General features: G+C 36.1%; 1 protein-coding gene across 1 annotated transcript in view; it reads left to right on the top strand.

Moving 5' to 3' along the window:
- Window positions 1-549: 549 nt before the first annotated feature.
- The window catches only part of KITLG (KIT ligand), a 44,765-nt gene continuing 20,823 nt past the window's right edge, over window positions 550-24,491 (top strand). Inside the window, exons 1-2 of the mRNA XM_072146532.1 lie at window positions 550-744; window positions 18,044-18,145. Of these exons, the coding sequence (XP_072002633.1) occupies window positions 730-744; window positions 18,044-18,145 (117 nt within the window). The 5' untranslated portion in view covers window positions 550-729. The remainder of the gene's footprint in view (window positions 745-18,043; window positions 18,146-24,491) is intronic.

Below are 24,491 nucleotides of genomic sequence, written 5' to 3'. Positions count from 1 at the left end.
TTTTAAAAACGAAATTGTGTCAGCACTCACGTACACCGGGAAGAAGATGGTGAACTCCGGTGGACCTGAGTGGGGAAAGCGACACATGCAGGAAATTGGATGCACGCGTTGGACTTCATCTTCGTCGAACCATCCGGATCGGAGATCGCGACAGGACCGGGTAAGTAAATGTGCCCCAGAATGTTGTTTTGTTGTAGAAAAAAATATATATTTTATCATTATTTTATGTTGATGTGGTCAAATAACAGTAACAACAGTGCCATAACATTATTTATTATTAGCTGTCTCTTGCTTTAATAGCATTAACAAAACTTCAGAAATAAAAAATCTTGCAATCACAAAATGAAAGTAATTCCTAAGGGCTAGAAAACATTACAATCCAGCTCATATGTGATCTGTGAATTGCCTGTCCTCCAGTACTGTACGTACAGTAGTGCAGATCAGTCATCTATCTCCAGCCTAGGATTGTAATGTGTTAATAAGCAGGCAGCAGGCGGGGCCGGCAGGAGCAGGAGGGGGAAGGCTGCTATATAACTAGTGACTGGGATCAGAGTGCACAATCCCACAAAGTGACTATGAGAGAGGATTACTGCAAAGTGATTCAGTGCTTATCATCACTCCTGGACAGGGAAAGCCAATGCACGGATTAGCTGAAATATGCTGGGGCTCCACAACAGCTGAACGGATATTATACAAGCTACCTGAACTGGAGAGCTCCATCCTTTCCTTATGAAGAAGACAAAAGTAAGTAGCTGCCCACTGACATATAGCAGAGGTGCACAAGGAGCCAGTCCTCAGTGGAGATGTTCTGGACAAGTGCACTTTACATAGCTGTCCTGTCATTTAACATTAATATGAACATAGCCATATTCCTGGACAGCTAAAGCCTAGACGTCCGGGGTTAAAGGGCTCCTTTTATCTGCATGTCAGAGCCTCCTGGAGGAGCAGCTGGATGGACACAAGGAGCACCTGGAGTTAGGTGTCCAGTCACACAGCAATCTCATCATGGAAAGAAGACACAGGGGACTTTTTCCCCAAGGAAGGACTGTGGTCTTGCTATTTGCATTCTGCTCCTGTGATTTTATTCTGGCTATGTTCCTATTGGGAATGATTCTTGCACCTTGGGCTGTCAGCTGATTATTATGACTATAGTGGAAAGCCATCAGTCATATATAATCTGCACATTGCATATACAGTATACAGCCAGATGCATGCAGCATTGTAACAGAAATCTCATGTATTTGCATTGCAGTAGGATAAATCCATAAATTAATATATGCTAAAGTATGCTGTGAAATTCTGCAGCACCTGCCACTTTCAGCACTGTATGGATTCTTTTTAGTACGAAGCTGGATGGTGTCAGCAACTTTATTTTGACTTGTGGCTATATGTGGATGTATTAATTAATGTGTCAAAAGTTTTCATGAGATTGGGAGACTTTACACCCAGAGGTGTGTAAATTAGAACTCCCTGGGTGTTTCTGTGTTGTGTAAACTTGTGATTTCTGTAGATTACAGTGATACTGGAAATATGAATGCATTTAATATCGATTCTCATTGTGGAGTGGCTGTACACAGGCGGCAGAATAGAAATGGGGTAGCCATTGACTGACATTGACGTAAACTTTTAAAGCTGGTGATGATGTGTTTTATTCTGTGTTACATGCTGTCATGCATCTTTATTAGGTATAAAGTGGCTATAAATGTATGAGAACAGCATTCATCACCTAAAATGTACTTTTTACACTCTCTATAAGTCTTCAAATGGCAGAGATGACATAATATTAATATTATAATAAAGCATTAAGTATATAGCTATGTTCATAAAAAGTCAGTAATATAAAACGTCAAGTAGGGTAAAGTGTATCTGTACGTTATAGGTAGGGGTCCTGCTCCCACTTGCATGGTGCGCAGGGCTGGCAGTGGCATTGATTTCAGGCAGTGACTGATGTTTACTGTAATCTGTGTCAATAGGAGGCTGAAAGCCCTGTCTGATGTCTTCTGAATAAAACTATCTGCAAGGCCATCCCCATACAACACTCTAGGGTGCAGGGATTTTATTAAATAAACAGTGGCATGCCAGTCCTTCACCGATCTACAGTGTGTTTGCTTATGATTTACATTTCCTAGCTGATAAGATTTCCTCTTAAGAAACTATATCTGAATTTTGCGGAAGATTAAGCTGCATACACCCTGGATTTATAGACCTTGCTGGTAATAAGTTACATGATTTTATAATACTTGAACAAGCATTAGCCCAGTATGACTTTGAAGTCAAATGGGATTAAAGGTTGCATCTACATATGAAACTTTGCTACTTTGCCAGGGCTACCATCAAAGCAGGAATGTGCAGAGGTGAGAGGTAAAATTCACCTCCGGTATATAATGACCAAAAATATTTTCTGTCCCACATCTGGTGGGTGACCTTGTGTGCATAACGAGTTAAACTCCTTTGGTTATGCCCAAAGAACTTATCAGTTATCAAAGTCATGGGTTCTTTTCATGTCCTTGTAGTAGATAAATGCAATGCACTGGAAATATGCTCTTGATAAAGCAATTTCTCCTAGAAGGTTGTATCAGCTAAGTCTATGCAAGGAACTACTAATCCTAGAATGTTATATCAACTAGTCTTATGAGAGAAAATATAACTGGTCTTAAAATGTTGAACAACTAGTCCTTGAATTGCACATTAATGAAGCCTGTGCAAGGGATTACTAGTCATAGAATGGAACATAATCTAAGTGTATGTAAGGAACTACATATCTGAAAAGGTTTAAGTGAGGAACTACTAGTCATTGATAAGAGTCTAAGCTTAACATTTGAAGTACTAGAATGGTATAAGAGATATGATTATGTTATAAACTTCTAGTTCTAGAGTTGTACATAAGTTCGACTTCTGTGCAGTACCATTTATCCTAGAATTGTGTATAAGCTAAACCTATGTAAGGGCTACTACTCCTGCAGTTGTGAATAAATTAAGCTATGTAACAAACTACTACTGTAGTCCTAGAATTTTGAACAAATCAAGCTTAAGGAATAGACTACTAGTCATCGAATGATGTTTCAGCAATGCCTATGACAGTGTATGCCCCACTGCTAAGATGTGACATCCATAGATAATAATATGTCTGCTTTGGACTAGTCTTGTGAATGAGAAGCAGTTTACATAACATTTCCTGATGACTATTTTGGTATTGGAGGTGGTCAAGCTCTCATTTCGCAAAGCATTTGGGTGTGGTATTAAACAGGAAAATGATTCCCGATGGCATATTACCTAATTAGAAAAACAGTAATCGTCCTTGTCTAAAGCAACTATCCACTAGGATGTGTTCAATAAACAGGCCCATCCCATAGTTACTCCACTTTTATTCTGCTTTACGTACATTGTACATCAATGAAACTCATGCCAGATCGTGGAATATCCAACTTGGTTTTTACTCGCTAAAGTTCTATAAATCGGCTCTGTTCATAATTGTGAAATAGGCCCATGCTGTGTCTCACATAGTCAACTTGACATTGCCCAGGTTGTCACCAATTTTCAGATAGAGATAATTTATTTACAGTAATCCTTGAACACTTCATCTCCCAGGGAACCAAGGACTTTTCCATCATTATGATTTTAGCTTTTTTTGCAACCATCTAGCTTAGACTTACAATCGTGACCTTTGCTATGCATAGATACGTGCTGAGCATACATTTGGTATGTAAAATGTTTAGTCTCACTGTCATCTTTTAAGGCAGATATCTGCTATGGCATATCCCAGCGTAGTATATACCATGCAATATGCTTAAGTCGGTAGGACAACCCAGAGACATAATTCTTCTAAAGAAGTTTACAATTGTGGCCTGCAGGCCTAAGCAAGCACTGTCAAACAGTATCCATTAATATGAAACAACATCTGGAGTGTACATGTACGTAAAGTATCGGAAATTATTGTAACTGCTTTATTATTAAACCAGTTACATTTTACAAAAACTTTAGTGACTGATGGACACAGATGCCGTTGTAATGACTACTCGTTGGTTGTCCTTTCTGTATGGTTCTGTGGTTCTACTCCCAGTAGAGTTCCACATCATTCAGGGTTATTGAAGTCATCTGAGACACACACAGACCTCTGCTGTCTTGTCACACAAAAGAGCGGCCTGTATCTTTAGAAAATATCTTAACCAGGAGCAGGTATTCACAAGAAGAGGTCATACTGGTCTAATAAAGTGCAGTCCATGAAAACTCAGTAAAATGCCTCCTGTTGAGCTGGAATGTGATAATCTGGCAGACATTACTCCAAATATGTAGGCAGTTCCAAAGTACATGGCAGAAGATCCTGTTTGGTGTCTTAGTGGAACTAAGAAGTATTGCCCATATGATAAGATCTAAGTGTGTCATTTATCTAAGAGGAGTTATCTGGAGGAACATAAAATCTGACCATTAGCCTTTATAATATTAAAGTAAACCACAAATTAGTTTCCTTTAGTAGAGATGCCGTAATCACCCATATGGAAGAGCCATCAAGTGTTCCCAGGTGTTTAGTAGTTTTATGGGAAAGCTGAGAAGCTTTGTCACAGGGAGGTGCCAGTTTCTCCCCCTCTATGTCCCAGTGCATCTCCTGTCCTGGTGTCCTCATCTATTTTCTACAACTTTTCAGCTGCCTCTGTAGTAGGCCATCCAGTCCTTTTCTCCATGTGATCAGTGACTTATCTACACATATAGAAGATGAGGCAGCTCCCTATGATGTGCTTCTCAATATTTCAGGCCTAACATAACCTCTCCTTATTTTGGGTGATAAGGCATGTTTTCCAATGAAACCATATGCTATTTTATGTTATTCATTTTATATGTTATATACCTTTATATTATAAGAGAAATAAATGGTCAAATTTAAATGACCCTGGACAGCTCTGTCTCCATTCACTGCTTACTTCCTATACATTTACTAATTTATTTTTTGTAACTTTGCAGTCACCATTTTGCATCTGTGGATAATTATCCCATAAATCACCAGGCTAAGTTTCTGGTCAAACTGCTTTATGTTTTCAAAATTGAGGTAGACAGAAATGGCAATCTGTGCTCAGAACCTTAAACTAGATGATGTGCTTATGTTTGAGGAAGTGTTAGCCAAGCTAAATGTCATATATTGCGTGCATGCTACTAGGACAAAGAGGAGGGGCCCACAGTTTGGCCTATTGCTATTTACAAAACGTTCCATGTTTTGGAAATTCGAGACTCCGCAATGATTGTGTCATCATCTAGGTATAAATATATTCAATCCATTTATAGTATCTAATTATGTGTTTTCTTGGATAAAGGCGGAAATACTTTTCCAATAAACATTACTCTATAGTAAAAAAAAACTTAAACCTTTTATTTACCAGCCCATTATTAGCTGCCCTAGCACTTGGTTCCTCAGGGTTTTTTGTGTTGATACGCCCATGTCTGTCTGGAATCAGCTCATAGCTCATCTGCATAAGAGTCTTATCATGTCTACTGTAAGTACATGATAATTAATTGTGAGTGTACTGAAGAAAGGTCTGATGAAAGAAGGTGTTGACTGTGAATGGCTCCAGGTCTTCACAGATCAAAATTCCTATAAAACCTGATTTTCAATGGTTATTTGACCTATTTTGTAAATGGATGCCGAGTAGTCAGACCTGCCAGACTCCCACCCTAGATCTGCCCCTGCTGCACTGTTATCCAAATCTATTACTTTCTCATAAGCTAGATTATGATCCCGAAGGGCATATAAACTTTTATCTTTATTTTATTTTTTTGTAATGACATTGTATACAAGGAAAGAATGCAGACCATTAAGGTGAAATGTAAAACTCGCTTGTGAATATAAATCCTTTAACCCACATTTATTGTTCAAGCGGCATTGTTCAAGGGACATGATGAGAGGATGTATTAATGCTGCTTAACCCAACCAACAGGTATCAAATATCCTCACCTGACGCTTTCTATGCTAACAAAAACACAATGGAGGAGCTACATGAATTAAATTGAAAAAGCATAGTTTTCCATGTGCTACTTCTTGAGCTGCCCTGGAGAACATCCAGGTTTTAGTTAGAAAATCATTCCAAATACATTAGGATACATGTGGCACATTCAATATAATGGATAGGTTGATTACTTTAATTAATAAATAAGTTGTTTTTGGCTCTAGCTGCTTTGTGTTCCAATGATTGTGAAGAATTTTGTATAACTGTGGCTTCTATTGACAAATAACTAGTTATATTGGCAGTCATAGAATACATGTGTTTGGCATTAGATATGAGAAAATCTTATTGTAGCAAATTGGAGTGATTGGGGAATTTGGAGACTAGGATGCTGACCTTTTTGATTCTTAAAGGAAATCTACCATCAAAATCAAGCATGATAAACCAGGGACACTTACTCATAGGTCTAGGTATTGGGACTGTGGTAATCTTCTTATATTTCTTAACCATGGCCTCCTTTGTTCTAAAACCACCTTTTACAATTATGCTAATGAACCTGCTGGGCTCCAAGGTGTGTTACCAGAGCCCCTGCATACTGCAGATTCACAGGTTGTTACAAGAAGCACTTCCCTCCTCCCACTGTGTACTGAAACTTCTTGTTCTACAGTGAGATTACATCAGGCAGTGGGAGGGGGGAAATGCTGAGGCAGCAGAGGGGAGGGTGAGACAGTCTAACAACCTTTTATGAAGCAGCAGCACGGAGGGGGTAACACCCTCTGGAGCTGTACAGACTTGGTATAATTTTAAAACTTGATTTTAGAAGTAAAAATATAAGCTGATTAAAACAGCCACAGTACCCACATCTATGAATAAGTGTCCCTGGTGTATCATGCTTGATTTTGATGGTTGATGGGAAATTTGTTTAAAGATATTTTTCAATCCACCATTTATAGAATCTGTTTCAATCTCTGTTCCCGTATCTGCTTTGTAATTCGGAAGCTTTCTTGCTGTCGCTAGTTACAGTAGATTAGAGACCATTCCTGTTTACATAGTAGCACTGTCGTAACACAAAAAGGCAAACATAAAACATGGAAATTACTGTCTATTGCTTTAAAATGCTTGTTGTAATGTTCCCGTTCATTAATGGGAAGATCACTGCGTTGTTCCCATCAACTTGTACGTACAGACTTATGGTAAAGAGATCCTTGACAAAGCTTCAAGTAGGTTGGAAAATGCATTAAGTACTTTATTGAGTATTTAAAATCTGGTTAATGCTTCATCTGGGTAAAAGCTTTCACTCCCTGACCATGAAATAGAGGCACCAAGCATGTTAATGCTTATTTAATAATATACTATTAATATCTGAATGGGCTGTAGGTCATTGAATAAATTGAATATACGGGTAAATTGTGTAGGTAGAAATAACATGGAGGAGAGGTTGCTGGTATTTTAATAAACTTTTTACAAAGCTTGTATGGTAGTAGCTGTTAAACATGTTCAGTATAAGATGTACTTTATGTAAAATCTGAACAATGTGACCCATTGTAGAAATAGGTAATGACAAATGCAGTGCACAGAGGTCCTTTATCAGGAGTTTTATGCCTAATAATTAATATTTTTTTTTCCATTTAGAGAACCATAATAGGGTTTGTTTTTTGTGGGATGAACTGTACCTCCCAGTGGCACCATTTAATAATTTCTTCAAAAAACTGTAGTACAGCTCTAAATGCAGAGGCATTGACTAAAATACACAGAACTGCTAATTGTTACAGCTTTGTTTTTATGACTTTCTACATGACCATGGGTCAGAATGATGACCGAGCTTCTGAACTTATATAGATGAAAAAGTATTCACATATTTTCTATCATCAAATGTTGGTGTTTTGGCATTTTATGACTACCGAAATCTATTAACATTTCAGTGTACAGATCTATGTAAGACGTATTTTTGTGGGATGAGCTGCTGTTTTCATTGGTACCATTTTGGGAAATGTACAATCTCTAGAATCACTTTTTAATCAATTTTTATGGGTGATGAAATGGTGAAAATCCAACAATTTAGACTGAAAGATGGTTTTTTTTGTCATGGTGTTCACCTAATTTTACTTAGATTGGTAGATTTAGCATTTTTGGACACATTTGTTCAGATTTATTCATGTTGATTTCCATATGTGTTCTAGGATAAGAATGCTGCAGTACGTCACAAGAGAGTAAGATGTCAATAACCTCATAAAAATAACAATTATATCCCCTACCTGCATTTTATCAGGTCACCCAGTAACGCATTTGAACCAAGTAAACCAACTCTAGACTAGGTACCTAATAAACCATGGTGGTACAATTGTGTCATGTGTCCAAACTTCTCAGCTCTGTTTGGTCATCACTAGCTGTGTTAGTAGCAACACAAGGCAGATAAATTCTGCAGTGGCAAATAAATGGCATAGTACCCAATGTGAGCTGAGTAAAAGAAAAAAACTGGGAAGAATTTATCAATGTGCCGGAGGGTACGTCAGTGCATAGTTAGACAAGACTACTGTGCCAGATTTATCACTGTGCAAGACTGTCGAACTTTAGTTTTTGATGTGAACAATGCCAGAATTCTGGTGTAAGTGGAATAATAAATATCCCCAAGTGAGTCAACCCAGTACAATTTAGTAAAAAAAAAAAAAAATAAAACTTTTGATGCACCTGTTTCCCAACTGCCTTTGCCTGTGACTCTATGTGATAACAACATAACTGCCTATTGTCTGACCACCATTGTTCATTCATTTGGTTTCCTTTGTAACAGCTTCACATATCGTTTATACATGGTCTTTTTGTGGGGAAATCCTAAAGTTTTTGATATAGAGCATACAATGGGGGGATTTATCACAATTCTGGCAGAAAATAGTCTCAATATGGGGTTTTGTGATTTTATGAGATTACCTGTACAAAACTTTTGTGACATTTTGAAGCTTCACACAGAACACTCAGAAGTCACATGTATAAACAGACTTTACAAATGTATCAAATGCTGTTCGGCATTTGATAAGTTTGGTGCAAATTTAGGTAATATATAGCAGAAAAATTGACCACACAATAAATCATCCCACTAATTTAGTTTTGTTTTGTGTGTGTGTGTGTATGTATATATATATATATATATATATATATATATTATATACAAGAGAATGAGCAGCACTCTGTTAGTGGTGTAAACCAAGTGTGGTCCTTTTATTCCATCAAAGGTGACAGTAGCGACGTTTCGGCCCTGAGAGAGCCTTTTTCAAGCTCAAGAGCTGTTTTTTCCACTTTGAGATATATATATATATATCTCAAAGTGGAAAAAACAGCACTCCCACAGGCATGGATGAAGAAAAAGTGGATCCTTTATTCCATCAAAATTGCGACGTTTAATCCCCTATGGAGATTTTCTCAAGGGGCTGAAACGTCGCAATTTTGATGGAATAAAGGATCCACTTTTTCTTCATCCATGCCTGTGGGAGTGCTGTTTTTTCCACTTTCATATTTTTTGAAGGACCCTTGCCCGGTTTCTATTGAACTTGCACCCACCATCTTGGATTATTGTTGCTGTATCTTTTCCTAATATATATAGATATATTTTAGAGATATATATATATAGATATATAGATATATAGATATATATTTTAGATATAGAAAAAATAAAACAATTCAGCTGCACCAGTTAAGAAAAATCGGGTGCTCAACCTTCAGGTTTGTTAAATCCTTTCACATATAAAAATCAAAAAACGGTGGCACTCCAAGTTCTTGTGAAAGGAATTCCTTTCACAAGATATGGGAGCTGAAACGTAGCACTTTTGGAATAAAAGAATTCCTTTTTCACAAGAACTTGGAGTGCCACCATTTTTTTATTTTTAGATATAGATATATATTAGATAATAATTTGTAGAGCATAGTGGTATGTTTATTATTTAGTAGTAAGGACCCCAAACACAGATTTGGTATTCCAGAATATATGAGAAAACAAAACTTTTGTGAATTTAAAATTATTTGACTAAAGGGAGTAAAGCTCACATTTACTTGGTATGTTGTACCACTCTGATCGCTACTAAATAGTTGTACAGAGTAGTTCATTTTTAGACTGTCAAGCTGTTACTGTTGTGCAGTGCATACTGCTGGGAGCATGTTTTGCCATGCCCAAGTTAAAACTTAAGATTGTATCAATTCTTAAAACCGTGCCAAGTATAAGGGTAAGCAATTGCATTCTTTTGAAGGATGAATTGGCAGCAGTACCGCTAGCACTCCCACACACAGATTTCAGCTGGTAGAAAGCAAATGCTTTTCCCTAGAGTCATTCTCCACTTTGTAGTTGAAAAGGAAGCATCCGAAATCCACAGAGACAAATTTGACAGACACTATTACTCTACATTTTTACTGGCAACCTAAGGGAAGCTGAATAAATGATATAACATCTGCATTTTTAAATGGAAATTAGATTACTATATAAATGTCAATTTGAAAGTAAACCATTATGTTTGTGATATTGAAATTTGTAAGTGGAATTCAGTCCATATCTTTACTGATTTATGCATACGTGTTGTCATAATGAAGGATTATTAAACCTTGCCGCTCCATTGCCATGAACCATTACAACAGTAGAACATATTTAATGTACCCAGTATGCAAGCCACTAAAACAGAAGTTGAGCCAACCAAAACCATTTCCAAAGCCTTTCAGAAAAAAAGCATCTCAACTATTTTGTTCAAATTATTGTATGTTATGGCCAGCTGTAATAACCTTTTATTATATTTTATAGATGTAATTATTCTAAAAAAAAAGTTGCCTTTCAATAGATGATCCCTTGCAGCTCCTGTTTTTGGAAGACATTTTTTTAATGGCACTGAGGAAAAGTTATATTACACAATGCCCATTCACTTCAATAAGCAAATGAGTAATACATGGTAATAATGGGGGTCGAAAACAGAACCCTCATACCTATGATGTCCTACTATCCCTTTTATAAGGTGTCAGGTGTTCCTCTTCACTGTTATTCCTCACAAGTGGCATTAGCTCCAGACTCTAGCTTGTTAAAAATACCACAAAATTAGAAAGGAGGTAGGAGTAAGCCAACTTAAAGAACACGTCATCTTTACATCTATCCTGAAGTTTAAATGTCCTATTAAAATTTGCACCTCCTATTTGTTACCTTAAGTTATGCAAAAAAAACATAAAAAATTTGGCATGAATGTTGTACCAATATGGGCCACATCTCTTTCAACTGAAACTGAGTCCCTATCTGTGAAACTATTCCCTCATAGGTTATACAAGATGTAAAAGTGTCTGAAACCTTCTAAAAAACACTAGACAAATGTTGCCCAGTTTTTCGTAGTAAACTGAAACCCAACATTTGTAGACATTGTAAAAACACATAGATGATTAGTATCATAATAACATGCAGTTTTGACCATAATATTCAGACTGCTCAACCAATAATCACAGGTATTACCTTAAATATAGGTAAGTATTTTTTGATTTTTAGGCCACTGACTTTTAAGCCTAGTTAGCTTGTCTGCATCACATTTATGAAGCAAAAAACTGGCCATTAAACAGCAGAACATTTCTCCTAATTGGTACGAGCCCTCTTTATATGATTAGGGTGTCTGTAGGAAACATGAATGTCAGATCTATGAAGACATTATATGAGGGTCTGTTAAATGTTAAAGTCAATGTGTTATGTGGATAAACAGAGCCGTGATATTCTGATGAAAATTGCATTGAATCATTTAAATTTGTTATAAGGAATGAAAAAAGCAAACATCTTGAAACATTTTCCACATCAGTTTCTGTTCTGTCTTAAAGTGACATCAAGTACCACCATTAGATTTACTGATTAAATAAAACTATCAACTGGGAACATAATTTAAGTGAAAATAACACTCTTTTAACCTTTACTGAGGAACTTAGTCTAATATTTATGTCATTTGGACTTTAAATCAAACTTTTGATGTGTTAAACCCATTCTAAATGAAGTCAGACAAACATATGCACTTATCTCATTGCTTTATGATGGTGGGTTTCAGTGACACCATAAAACAAGTGTTTGGCCTTGGAGTCGTATTTGCCAGGAGGTTTAGGTCTGTTGCAATTAGTAAGAAGACGGTCTTCTATTTATATGAGCTTAATGCACACCACAAAAGGGGAGCAAGATCTGTGAATGCAATTGAAGATTTTTTATTGTAGTAAATTGAGTGCTAAGCCTCCCTAAGGAATTAACCTTAGAAATTGGAAATAAGTATGGGTTTGTGGCAACCTTAATAAGTACACTGGGAAATGTACACCCACTAGAGCAACTCTGACATTAATGGCGGTAATGACTTGTTCCAGCTGACTTCAATTAAATAGGCAGCTCTGTCTTGGCTCATTTCATGTTACAAATCTCATATCTTTCTTCATCATTAGCTGTCCTGGGAATAAGTGTGATGATTGAAGTAACTCCACTTAAAGCATTGTACGGTCTCTTAAGTTGCACCTGTAAGAAATGTAATAAAATGTGTAACTTAAGAACAATGAAAGTTTAAAGAAGGGGGGGAAAGCCATGTTGTCATACGACAAAGAAAACTCATTACACGGAATGTGCACCTCCAGCAGCAACTGGGAATTACAGGTTGGGGCAGCAAGACAAAGAAAAGCACAATGACTAAAGGAGTTGCCTTGTTTCTTTCAGAATCTAGTACTTCATAGATCTTCTGTTGCTGAGATAATAGCTCTACAACTATGTAATGTTAGGTTTGTGGACATATTGTGCGATGGATGCTTCTGGTTCCATAATGTTGCTGTATGGAGGCTCACTTGTAGGCAGAGTTCAATACTAAAAACATGCAAATTAGCTTTTCATTGGTTTTGAGTATTAGAACTAAGAATGTTGTGTAGAAAAAGAAGATGCTTGGTACATAATAAAATACTTATGTATAAAGATATACTAAATCATCAGACTTGAATGCTTTAAGATGAAAGTATATGTGGTGTACATTTATCATAGCCGGCACTCCGTTGCGCGGTATCCGTTGGGGGACTGCATTGGTGGGCAATGCTACCCGAGGCCCAACCTGGTATATTTTTGCGTAAAGACCTGAAAACATTCAACTTTACCAAGTGCACAGACACTGGGCAGGAATGCCCCACACCTGCCCTCTCTGCTGGTGGCTGCATGTGTGTATGAAGATGGCATAGTTGCAAGAATAATTGCAATGTCTTGCAGTACACAAGCAATTGTGATTATTTCAGTGCTTCTATGCCAGAAAACTGTGCTAGAAGTACTGCTAAATCTCCCCCAATGTGTGTATGTTTTATATGAGTGGCTTGCAAATGGAATTCATCAAATTCAGTTGTCATATTCCAAGGAAAGGCTCCTGGCCAAACATAGAATATTCAATTTCATTGCAAATCAAGGCAAACTAAGCAGCAACTATCCACTTTCAGGTGGATGTGGAAATAACACACTGTATTCTGTGCAGTGATACTTTTTATAATTTGGTTACGCTTTTCTACTGCTAAAGTCATGTTTAAGAAACACTCATTCAACACAATATAATGTATCATACAACTGGTATTCTCTGTAAAAATACATATACTATCTATACAAAAAAATAATAACAGGTAAACATTTTAGGAAAATTCTCTATGCATATTATCAACTTTTATATCTTTTTGCTAAACAATTCTGCCTCCTGTAAGTAGACTCAGGACTTTGCACCATCAACCATAACTGCTTTTGCTTAAAATCTACCACGTGCTTTGCCTCTAAACCAAGTACACTGCTGGCGAGTGCCTCCTTAAACAGGATCCATTCTAGTTTTGGCTTCTAATAGCTTAGTTTTTTAGAAAAATGCCTTGTAAAATTATATAAATGTGCCTAAGGGGCTTATGTTAGGAGACTAGACATTTCTGAGGCCTAAACTGCAGCCGGCTCATGGCCACAATTAACTGCATCATACACGTTCACGGTGAGCATATCCTGTCTTACTGCATTGTGACCAAACTGTGTGGTTGCAATACAAATTATAGAGCAGACTGCCCGGACCCTATGAAGTCTGCAACAGGCTGCAAACGTCCCCCGGTTTGCGACCCCTTTTAAAGCACACCCTCTCATAGGGGATAGGGGAGTAAGTTGCTGTTGTTGTCTATAAGATTGTACCTTACTATTTTATATCACACTATATTTTAACTAATAATATATATGGGTATTATCTTCTCGGTATAGTTACGGACAGTCTTGGAATGCTCATAATTATAACTGACTTAATAGATTTTTTTCAAATACCCAATGAAATTTTAGGAAAGAGTTATGGATAATGCATAGTAATGGCAATATAATAACCATAGAGGAATCACAATTATTTCAACTGTAGCCTTAAAAAGTAGTACTAATCTGTTGGTCAATTCCAATATGTAGTTGGTTTTTGCTGCTACTTTTACATGTTAGGATATATTTTAATGTTTTTACAAGGTCCAAGATCACCCATTGAATCTAAAAATGATGCTATACAGACTGTAGAGAAACGATAGTGTATTGTTTCTAATACAAATCCTTTGTAGCAGTCATATAATGTTTACAGGTGGTATGTATTGGAATATGTTATGTCATTTACCCATTATTCAATTCCATATATATATGTGTTGTAGCCTTCAATATTTTTACTTAAGCACTTCACCAGTTCCACCAATGTCTTATAGTTGTCTTACTATGAATCCGTGCTGATACTTTGCCCAATATTATCAGTACTATTCAACCAATTATGTGTGATAAGTTGTAACTTTACAGATGAATTATTGCTTTTGATGAAAACTATGTTGATATCTTAGAACAACTTATAACAAAAAGATTTTATAATTTATTGAGCTATATCCTTTCATGACTCTAAAACATTGTATTGTATTATGAAACGCCATGAAAGGGCATATTTAATAAGAAAAGCTGTGACCTTATTGTCATTATTTGTGAATCGTCATTTCAAGAGGACCTCTTTAAGTATTTAAATGAGAAGGCCAACCAGCTGTCAGTCGCCTTGCTCAGCTTTGCGTATCAAATGGCAATGTTACTGAAACCATTCCCATTGTTTTTATTGAACCTATCCAGATATGTGGGTTGTGTTGAAATAATACTTCAAATGCAAACTACAATTTGCATGGCATTTGCTTTAGAAAACTAAAGCGATAACATATCATGTTTTCTTCAAATTTTCTTCTGTTTACGAATGTTTTAGGCAAATAATTTTTAATTTAAAAAAAGTACAACAAGAATTATCATTTAAAATGAAAATAATCTAAATACCTGGATCCACGCTGCAATACCAGTTACAACCTGTTGTAGCTATTTCTTTCATCCCGGACAACCCCTTTAATACTGGACAGAGATGTGATCAGAATTAAGAATCTTGTTGAATTAGATATTAAAATGTTTTGTGAGTTTAAAATAAAAATCAATTATTTATATGGACATAATTACCTTCATAAATTGACAATAGCAGCCCTTGTTAATAAAGAAATCTAAAGTGTAGTAATAGACAAGCGATTGTCATGTTAATGGAAATTCTACTGCCAAGGTTCAAAAGTCTGAGTGAAGAATTACTGCTTTCTGTAAACGTGTTAGCCTTTTATTTTCTGGTCAGAGAAGAAATGTGTATAAGGCAGAGTCCAACTGTTCAGTCCATCACTGTTCATTTCTCTGTACAAATGGTATATGCTATACAATATATTCTAGGGCTTATTTCATTTTATTTTTTAACAAGTAAAGAAATAATTGATATTGCTCTTGATCTTTAGATCTTTGTCCAAGGGGTTTTTAGCCATGACCCCAAAAATGTGTTGTTCACTTTGTACCTAACAATGCCAAAAGCAATTTGCTCGGTGTATCTAGAGAGCATATTTTGTTTTGAGGACATGGCTGGAAACATCTTCAAGCGAAACTACCCACCAACAATCTCAAGTTAAAAACATATGGCTGTAGATAACCTTGCAAGGACATAGAGAAATGAACTCATAATATATAAACTGATGAACACGTATAGAAAACCAGGTATGTTACAAACCAGGCATACAGAATATAATGAACTATAAATTCTTATCTTTAAACAAGTCTCACGATCACCTGAACATTATGTGTCAAGTGATTTTATGAACTTAAGTTACCTAAAGTTTTAGCTTGTACCATTGAGAGATTCTGATGACAGCATTTCCAGTTCCCATTTTGAATTAGTGTACCAATAATTTGAAGCCCCTTGGTCCCAAATACAAAACCTGTAATAGAAACCCTTTCAATCATGCTCTGATGATACTACTGGTATCTTTTTATCTAGTAGTAAAGCAGACTTGGGGCCCTCTTAAACTTCAGACTTTAGTACAGTGGTTGCCAATCCATGGCTGCCAGAGGTTGCACTGTGATCCCTTTCTGTTGGCATCCAGGCCATCACAGAGTTCACCAGACAGGACTTAAGGTCTCTTTCTGCAGTCTGAGTTAGTCAAGGACATGCCATTCTCTGTGCTATTTTAAACAGACACATCCTTGGCTGCCTGGGACTACAGGAGGCCTGAGAAGATGTGGATAGAGCTGGTTTATCATTGAAGCTCCTGCTTGGTTTCCTTCGATTCTTACTGGTCAGAGGATCCTTGAGGTCCTTCAATAATATTCCACATTTCTCCTCCTTCTTTCTACTGTGTTTGTGTCCTCAGGACGCCAATACAATGCAAAGCTGTGACAGAGCAGGGAGAAATAAGTTACTTCTTAAAATGCCATGTTGGCGATAAATATGTTTTTTTTTTTTGTTGCAGTTTAGGTACTCAGTCTCTAAAAGGTTTGTCATCACTGGTAGAAGCTGATAAACCTCTCCATCATATAGTTTCATTCCTAAAGACTGAGTGTTGTTACAGAGCATTTTAAATTATGACAACTATCATTGTTGACTTAAAGCATCTCCCTGCATGTACAATATTTTAAAATACAGGCCATTTTATGAATTTATTCTAGAGTTCCTCCTCAAGGGGTCCAAATATTTACAAATAAACTGTGATATGTCGTATAGATTGTGAGAACAATGAGAATCCTCTCCATAATAAGTTATCTTAATGTCATCATTAAAAACGTGTTCCTTTGTTAGCAAAGTGACAAAAGTCACGTCTGTACTGAGTAAGTGAGCAGCTGGGCAGTACCCTGTTCCAACAGGAGACAAGGTATTTCCTCCAGGCCTTCCTAGTTTCGTTCTGCTGCAAGCCACATTCATTCATACATAGTAAAGCATTCCTCCCTAGATAAGACACCCACTTGTCTTTCATCTGGTTAATTCAAGAAAATTGTGGATTAGCCATGATTTTGTGGTTTGTGCCAGAAAAATGTAGTAGAAGCATCATCAAGCATTAGCTAAAGGCCATTCATTAGATGCAATTCATGTGAGGAAGGCTCTGAATTATAATTTACTTGAAAGTGTTCATAAATGCGTAAAAGATTGCTAATAATGTAGTGTGGAATCTGTTGGAAGTTATGTAAGGTTTGTCACTTAGGGATTTAAATATAATAGTGGGTAATTATTGAACGTGTGGTGTCAAAGTGCACATAAGGAGAGATTATTGTATTTTATTAATAATATAAACATTTAAAGTCATGTAAACTTTGTTTAAAAACGGTCAAAACGTTTTGTTGCTTATTTCATATGGCTACCTATCTAATTTGGAGTTTTAACGTGCTTAAATGTGTTGTAGCAACTATTATTGTTATCGCACATCCATAAGAAACAATCTGATTGTTGGGGGCCAGACTGCTGGCAGCCCCACCATTCATGAGATCAGGGGTCCCATTCTGAAAAATTGAATGAAGCAACATGTTGAATATGTGTCTTGTTTGTTATTCCCCATACACACAAAATAACAACAAACCTTCGTGCAACCCTTTGAACAATAATATAATGTGAATTTCTCTTTCCTTTTATATTTGAAGAATCATGTATTGTATGAAAGCAAATGTTAAGGAAAAAAAACTGATGTGATGGGCATGGAAACTTGTCAAGAGTTCTTTTATTTTATTTACCAGCATCAATTTTTTTCAAAAACCCTTATTTTGTGGCTCTGTATTTCCTGACAGTCATTTCTCTATTTTCTTTCAGACTTGGATTATCACATGTATTTATCTTCAACTATTTTTTGTATGTTTTGGAAGCCCATGTACAAATCCTCTGACAGATGCTGTGAATGACATTGAAAAACTGGTAAGGTTTATCATTTTATTGTACTTTGTCCATATAAAAATTAATAATATGTAAACCATTGCCTACAGCATCAATGAAATAATAATGTAGCAACATCATCCTCTTAAGATGCCCATACACATTAGATTTATGTCAGATTACCCTACTATTAGTTTTATCAGGTCAGCATTAGCATTAGCATGCCTTTAGATGACCTTAGTGTAAAAGTGCCACCATTTCTAGACAATGTAATATGTATATGGATGGAATGTCAGAAACTGGATAAAAGGACAAGATTACATGTCCACAGTGTCCAGCAGGTTGTATTAAAACAAACAGGAACATCAAAGAGTATCTAAAAATTCGACTTTATCTATTTACATTTTTCTACATCCAAAAATGCCTTTTGTATATAAATGTTTTGGAAATGATAATAGTTTAAATTAAACACCCAACTAACCCCTTCACGCTCTGTGACGGTTATATCCACCGGTGAGCTATGAAGGGTATATGAAGAGGGCTCTGTCTATATAATATTAAAGTGAGTTTCCCAGCCCTTATATAAATGACAATGAACCTCTTATAGGCCAATTTACCAAACTACAGCCAAAAATCCTCATATAAATCACAAAGTGCTGACACAGCAGTTTAATCAGCAACTTATTGTTTACTTCTCTGCCACAACTTTCAATCATATTGGAATCTGGAGGACACCAATACAGTTGAAAGAAGGGGGGGATTTGGGTTATCATTGTAGCTTCTCTCCAGGGTACCCTTGAACAGAAAGAATAGGAGCTCCAATGATAATCCAACCCTGTCCACACCTTGTTGCTCATCCTGCAGTCCTTGCAGTGTTGCTTTAGAATAGAGCTGAACACAACAACAACTTCCTGGGCTATCTAGGACCCCAGGAGGAAAGGAAGCCTTGAGTCACTGGATGTCCACACAGATGTCTGAGTTCTACCTCTGGCACCCATGCCATAGGTTCACCACCACTTCTCTATATCACCCCAATAGTAAGCACATATTTTGTGCAAAAATGCATTGAAAAAATAAATAAAAAGAAGAAGGTATTACCTTTATCCGACTTACAGACAACCCCTAGTTAAAGACCCTTTGGTGAAGCTCCCTGGATGCTTTGCTATAGTTCCAGACTGCAATGATCAGCTGTAAGGTGTCTTTAATGAATTTTTATTGATAATCCTTGGTCCCATTACAGCAAAACATTTTAAAACTCCAATTGTCATAAAAAATAAATTGTATAATTACAATTATAAAATATACAGTTCCGACATACAAATTCAACTTAAGAACAAACCTATGGAACCTATTTTGTATTTAACCCGGGGACTGCCTGTATACAGTAGGCAATATTTCTCCAACGATTGAATTCCAGATGTAACCTTTCTTTAAGTTGGCTGGCTTGTTTTTATATTGTTTGATTAAAATTTGTAAATTAGCAGCACATTTTTCCATATCTCAGGATTTACCAAGAATAATTTCCATGTGTTTGTACTTAATGTAATTTAATATTCTTGCACTCTATTTAGTCCTTAAAGGGAAATTTATGGACTCAACTACCCTTGACTTATTTTATGGCTGTTTGCACTTACCTTGACTGGAACAAAACCGTTACAACATTTTTTCTTTTCACTTTTTGTGATAAAAACAGATGTGTGGATCAAACATCACTCCTGATTTTCTTCATTGCAGGTGTTGCTGGTTTTAGTTTTTGCTTCACTTTATTGATACAATAAATGGTTACATGTTCCTGCTTATTGGTAGGTTTTCTTTACGAGCCTTGATATGAGTGCTCAGATTTTCTTTGTAACATAGACTTTTGGCAAAGCTAGCAAGTTGTTGGTTTGCTGACACTCCATAGTGTGCTTGCAATTTTTCAAGTCTTAAATCAATAAAAAATGTGTAGGACACATGTCTGCCTAAGCATTAGACATACAACATTAGTATAGCATAGCAGACAGTTGTTGCAAACAGTTGGTGTGTCTACTTTGGTATGACTAATTTAGCAACATTTTATGGCACCTATCCTGTGGGTACCCACTCTCTTCCAGTACGCATAGTGTTGATTGGTTTATATTAAACACACGACCATGTTATAGACAACTGTTGCTCCTTTTTATCCTGCCTCCTATGACAGGTCCTTCTATTGTCTTAGGATAAATCACATGGTGTGGAGAGCAATAGATCAGAATCAATACATCAAGCTTAGTATGGAATTTGTTTAAACACATCAAAACAGTCGGTTCCTCTGAAATGAAAAAAGTTATGACATTGACCTTTATTTTCCAAGCAGTTGTTAGGGGTTTTGTTGTTATGATAAGAATGTAGGGAATAAAAGCTAAAGCATCTTCCTGGTTCTATCACTATGCAAGGGAACACATGTATGAAAAAAGGGACCTATTTTTTTAAAGGTTTACTTGCTCATGGCCGTTGCTTGAAAAGTCTAGTATTATATAAGCCTTGATTCATGGAAATACTTTGTTAATTTCAAAAAAATGGATCTTGTTTTGTAGAAAATATTTATGGGGCTTGATTTTTTTAGTAGCCTAGACTTTTGGCAAAACAAGAAAGTTGTTGGTTTGCTGACACTCCGTAGGGTGCCTACAATTTCTAAAGTCTAAGGCTTCTTTCACGAGAACATTTGCTACGCCTGGGCTGGGACCCAGGCGTAGCACACATTTGGCTGGAGAGGCAGAGGGATAAGCGCTGCTTAACCCTCCCCTCTTTATAGGGAAGTCTGTTGCCCAGCCTTACTTAACGAAAAACATAGAGCATGCTCTATCTTTTTCCTGGCGATGGTACAGTGACACACATGGCATCTGGCTCCACAATGCTTGTGTGAAAGGAGCCTTAAATCAATGAAAAATTTGTAGGACAAAAGTCTGCCTAAGCATTAGACATAGAACATTAGTTTTGCAAGCATTGGACCTGGATTCATAGAAATCCTTTTTTCATTTAAAGTGAATTTTGTTTTGTGGAAAATATGTTCTTTTTATAGGGTTTGGTTTGTCGTTTAAAACTGAAGATGTCACCATATTTTAGCAGTTTCCAAAAAGACCTCATGCTAACTTTTTACGATATGGATTCTTTCATCCTATGTCTACTCTGTTAGATCCCTCAAAATCCATTCAGAACAGATAAGGACAATATTCAAGGTTTTTTAGAAAGTTTAAGATAAACAAATATGGTGCCACATTTGTAACATTTGTTAGTTTTTAAACATTTGTTAACTGGGTGTTTTTACAACAAATATTTGAAAGAGCAAGAGTTGTTTTAGATACACAGTCACCTGCAGACCCAGTCAAAGCAGTCAATCCATGAAATAAAACAGCATTGGATTACATGCCAGATTCTCCTCAGTTTTATAGTCATGGCTTTTAGGGGTTTACCATTAAAATAAGGACTCTGGAACTATGATGAGCTGACTAGGGAATTCTCTGCAGTGCAATGTTGACTGCCAGATAAAACAGACGGTTCACTTGTCGAGAAAGAAGTTTAACATAAAAATGGAGTCTTCATTTACAATGTACTAGAACACAGTCTTTTGAGTTTCTGTTCTTTTATAGGTATAACTCAGACTTTAATATGAAGCAATGATTAAGTCAAACTGGTTTTTGATTTCCAGTGAACATATAGTTACTAAAAGATAGGTTTTTACAAATTGACGTTAGGCATTCTCGGAAATATTTACTTAGTATTTTAAGTGCTACCTGTACTTTGTATACATGACAGTAGAACTGCAAGCATTGCACAAGACCTTTTTAAAACATAGCTATACAAAGTTACCTGGCCATCAAAATCATTTGCCTTGTTTGGTGAATAAATATGGTTTGGAACGGTTTGTTTGCATCCACTCCTCAAGCTTTGCCAGCTTCTTTGAAAAAAATAGCATTGCAAACACAAATTCATAATGAAGGTAATAGAGCCAAAATCCTAATCCTGAAATTTGGCTCTCTTCTATAACTCACATGAATGGACTGTGTTGAATAACCGTTGATTAAACAACTTTGTTATATGCTTGCTTGACATTAAGTATTAAAACATTACATGCATTACAAAACGTAATGAAGAATGGTTGCCCATTTTACTTATGGAGTTGAGAGAGAGAGTGAGGCTTTAATGTAACACAAAAGTTTCCTATAAAAAAGTTATTATACTAGATATATACTTGTCACCCACATAACGGTGAGACACCATATAAACTATGGTCACTTTCACACCTGTGTATTTTGATGTACATTTTGCTTTAGATTTGCACCTCATATGTAATTTGTAGCTACTGCAAGTTTTGGCTGAAATATTCTATCTTCCTGATTATGTTCCCCTACGGCTTTTTGCTGATGCATACTTAAGCATCACTATCTGGCCAAAATACTGCTGGGTGAAATGGCATAAAGAATAATGAATTCTTACCTTTCATTACTTAAAATTGTGTCAGATTATGGGGAATATTTATATATTTATTAAAACTAACAATTGTGTTGTAACTTTCTTTTGTTACTCTTTAAAGAAATTAATGAATAAATTAACCCGGAGTTTTATTACTTTGGATGCACACACTCACACCATAAAAACAGACAGTTTGTACCTGACTGCATAGAGACAATTTATACATCTCTGAGCAATGCAGAGCATTCTGAGCAATGCAGAAATTGAAGAAAATGAACTCAAGAACTGAAGAAGCAAAGTCAATTGAGGTCCTTTTTAACAGCTCATACTAATAACCCATGTAGTACACTATTTGTGATTAATTAGTTATGTTTCATGCACATTTTGCTTTGCATTGATCAGTTGCATATTGATATATTAGAGTTTATCTTTGAAGTACCACTTCGATTTGGTGGGATAGAGAACAAATATTCTCTATTCAAATAATCTTCATTATTGATTACAATCCTTATGTCATTAAAATGAAGACATCTTTATGAAAATCCTGTTAGAATTATGGAAATGTTTAACTCTGCAACAACAATCCACCTTGCGTTTATTTTACATTTGCATCATACAGTAAATCATGTCCATGCTTTTCTTCAGTGTCAAGCTGTTCCACGCTTAGACTGGCTAAAAAATGTAATTTGATATGAATCACTTAACCTTTGTAGCTTGACCTATCTGTTTTTGACTTTAGGGCTTATTCAGCTCTGCATGCTCAAAATATTTCCAGTTGTAAAGTGCTCTGCAATATGCTGGTGCTTGATCTGTATATGATAGGGATAAGAAGAAAGACAGCAGGCTGACCTTGTGTGCACATCCTATAGATGTTTCTTCTTAAAAAAACCAGTAAGGTTACATGTGTGAGTGACAGGTTTTCTGTGTAATTCATTTCTAATCACATCTACTAATCATCACAACATCTATTCATTAATCTATACTAAACATGTGCGTGTACATATTGGCCTTGATGTGGTTTTTAAAGAAAATTGTAGCCCAAAAGTAAGAATCCAAAGAAAAATGAATACTGTGGCTATTTTACTACATACTTAGTATAGTCCTGTACATTATATAGTACATATATTAAAATGGTAAGGAGCTTTAGGATGGCCAAGTGACAAGATTTAATTTCCCTGAGGAAATTACTAGGACTGCATTGTCAAACAGCTCATGAGTGTGTTGGATATGAATCCCAACCAAACTGAGATTGATGACCTCTCCTACTATCTAGTGCCTTTCTTTACATCTGTAAAAAAATATGATACTTGTGTATATGGCGAGCATTAGACTATATTAACTATTCAGTGATTTCAAAGAGTTGTCTTCAGACTTATTAGGGCATTTTGATGTCATGGGATGGATGGTGTGTGTGTCCTACTTAAATTTCCCACTAAAATCCATACTATAAAGTTTTTCCAAAAAAATGGACAGCAGAATTGTTCCATGGCTTCTATAAACAAAGGCAAGTAATGTGATGAGGTTCAGGTGAAACTTTGGAACATAATAGCAAAATCAGAGGAAAAGCAGATGTATTCTTGTCTGGAGATGGGAAAAACTCAAGTTCCAGGAGAAGTCTCTTGCAGAACGCATCAGGAAGGACAGCAGTAAAAGTTGTTAACTCTAATTTCCCTCACAAATAATACATTATATTAGGCATATAGCATTCTGGATTACAGGCGGTCCCCTACTTAAGAACACCTGACTTACATACGACCCCTAGTTACAAACGGACCTCTGGATTTTGGTAATTTACTGTACTTTAGTCCTAGGCTACAATAAACAGTTTTAACAGTTATCAATGGTGCCTGTAATTAAGATTTATTGTTTATCCTGGTTCTTATGGCAACCCAACATTTTTAAAATCCAATTGTCACAGAGACTTAAAAATTTTTGACTGGGGTTACAATGATAAAGT

This window comes from Engystomops pustulosus, chromosome 4, assembly GCF_040894005.1.
Source record: "Engystomops pustulosus chromosome 4, aEngPut4.maternal, whole genome shotgun sequence".
In the NCBI taxonomy this organism is placed as follows: Eukaryota; Metazoa; Chordata; class Amphibia; order Anura; family Leptodactylidae; genus Engystomops; species Engystomops pustulosus.
The sequence above is the reverse complement of the archived record's forward strand: the minus strand, read 5'-3'. Positions and strand labels throughout refer to the sequence as shown.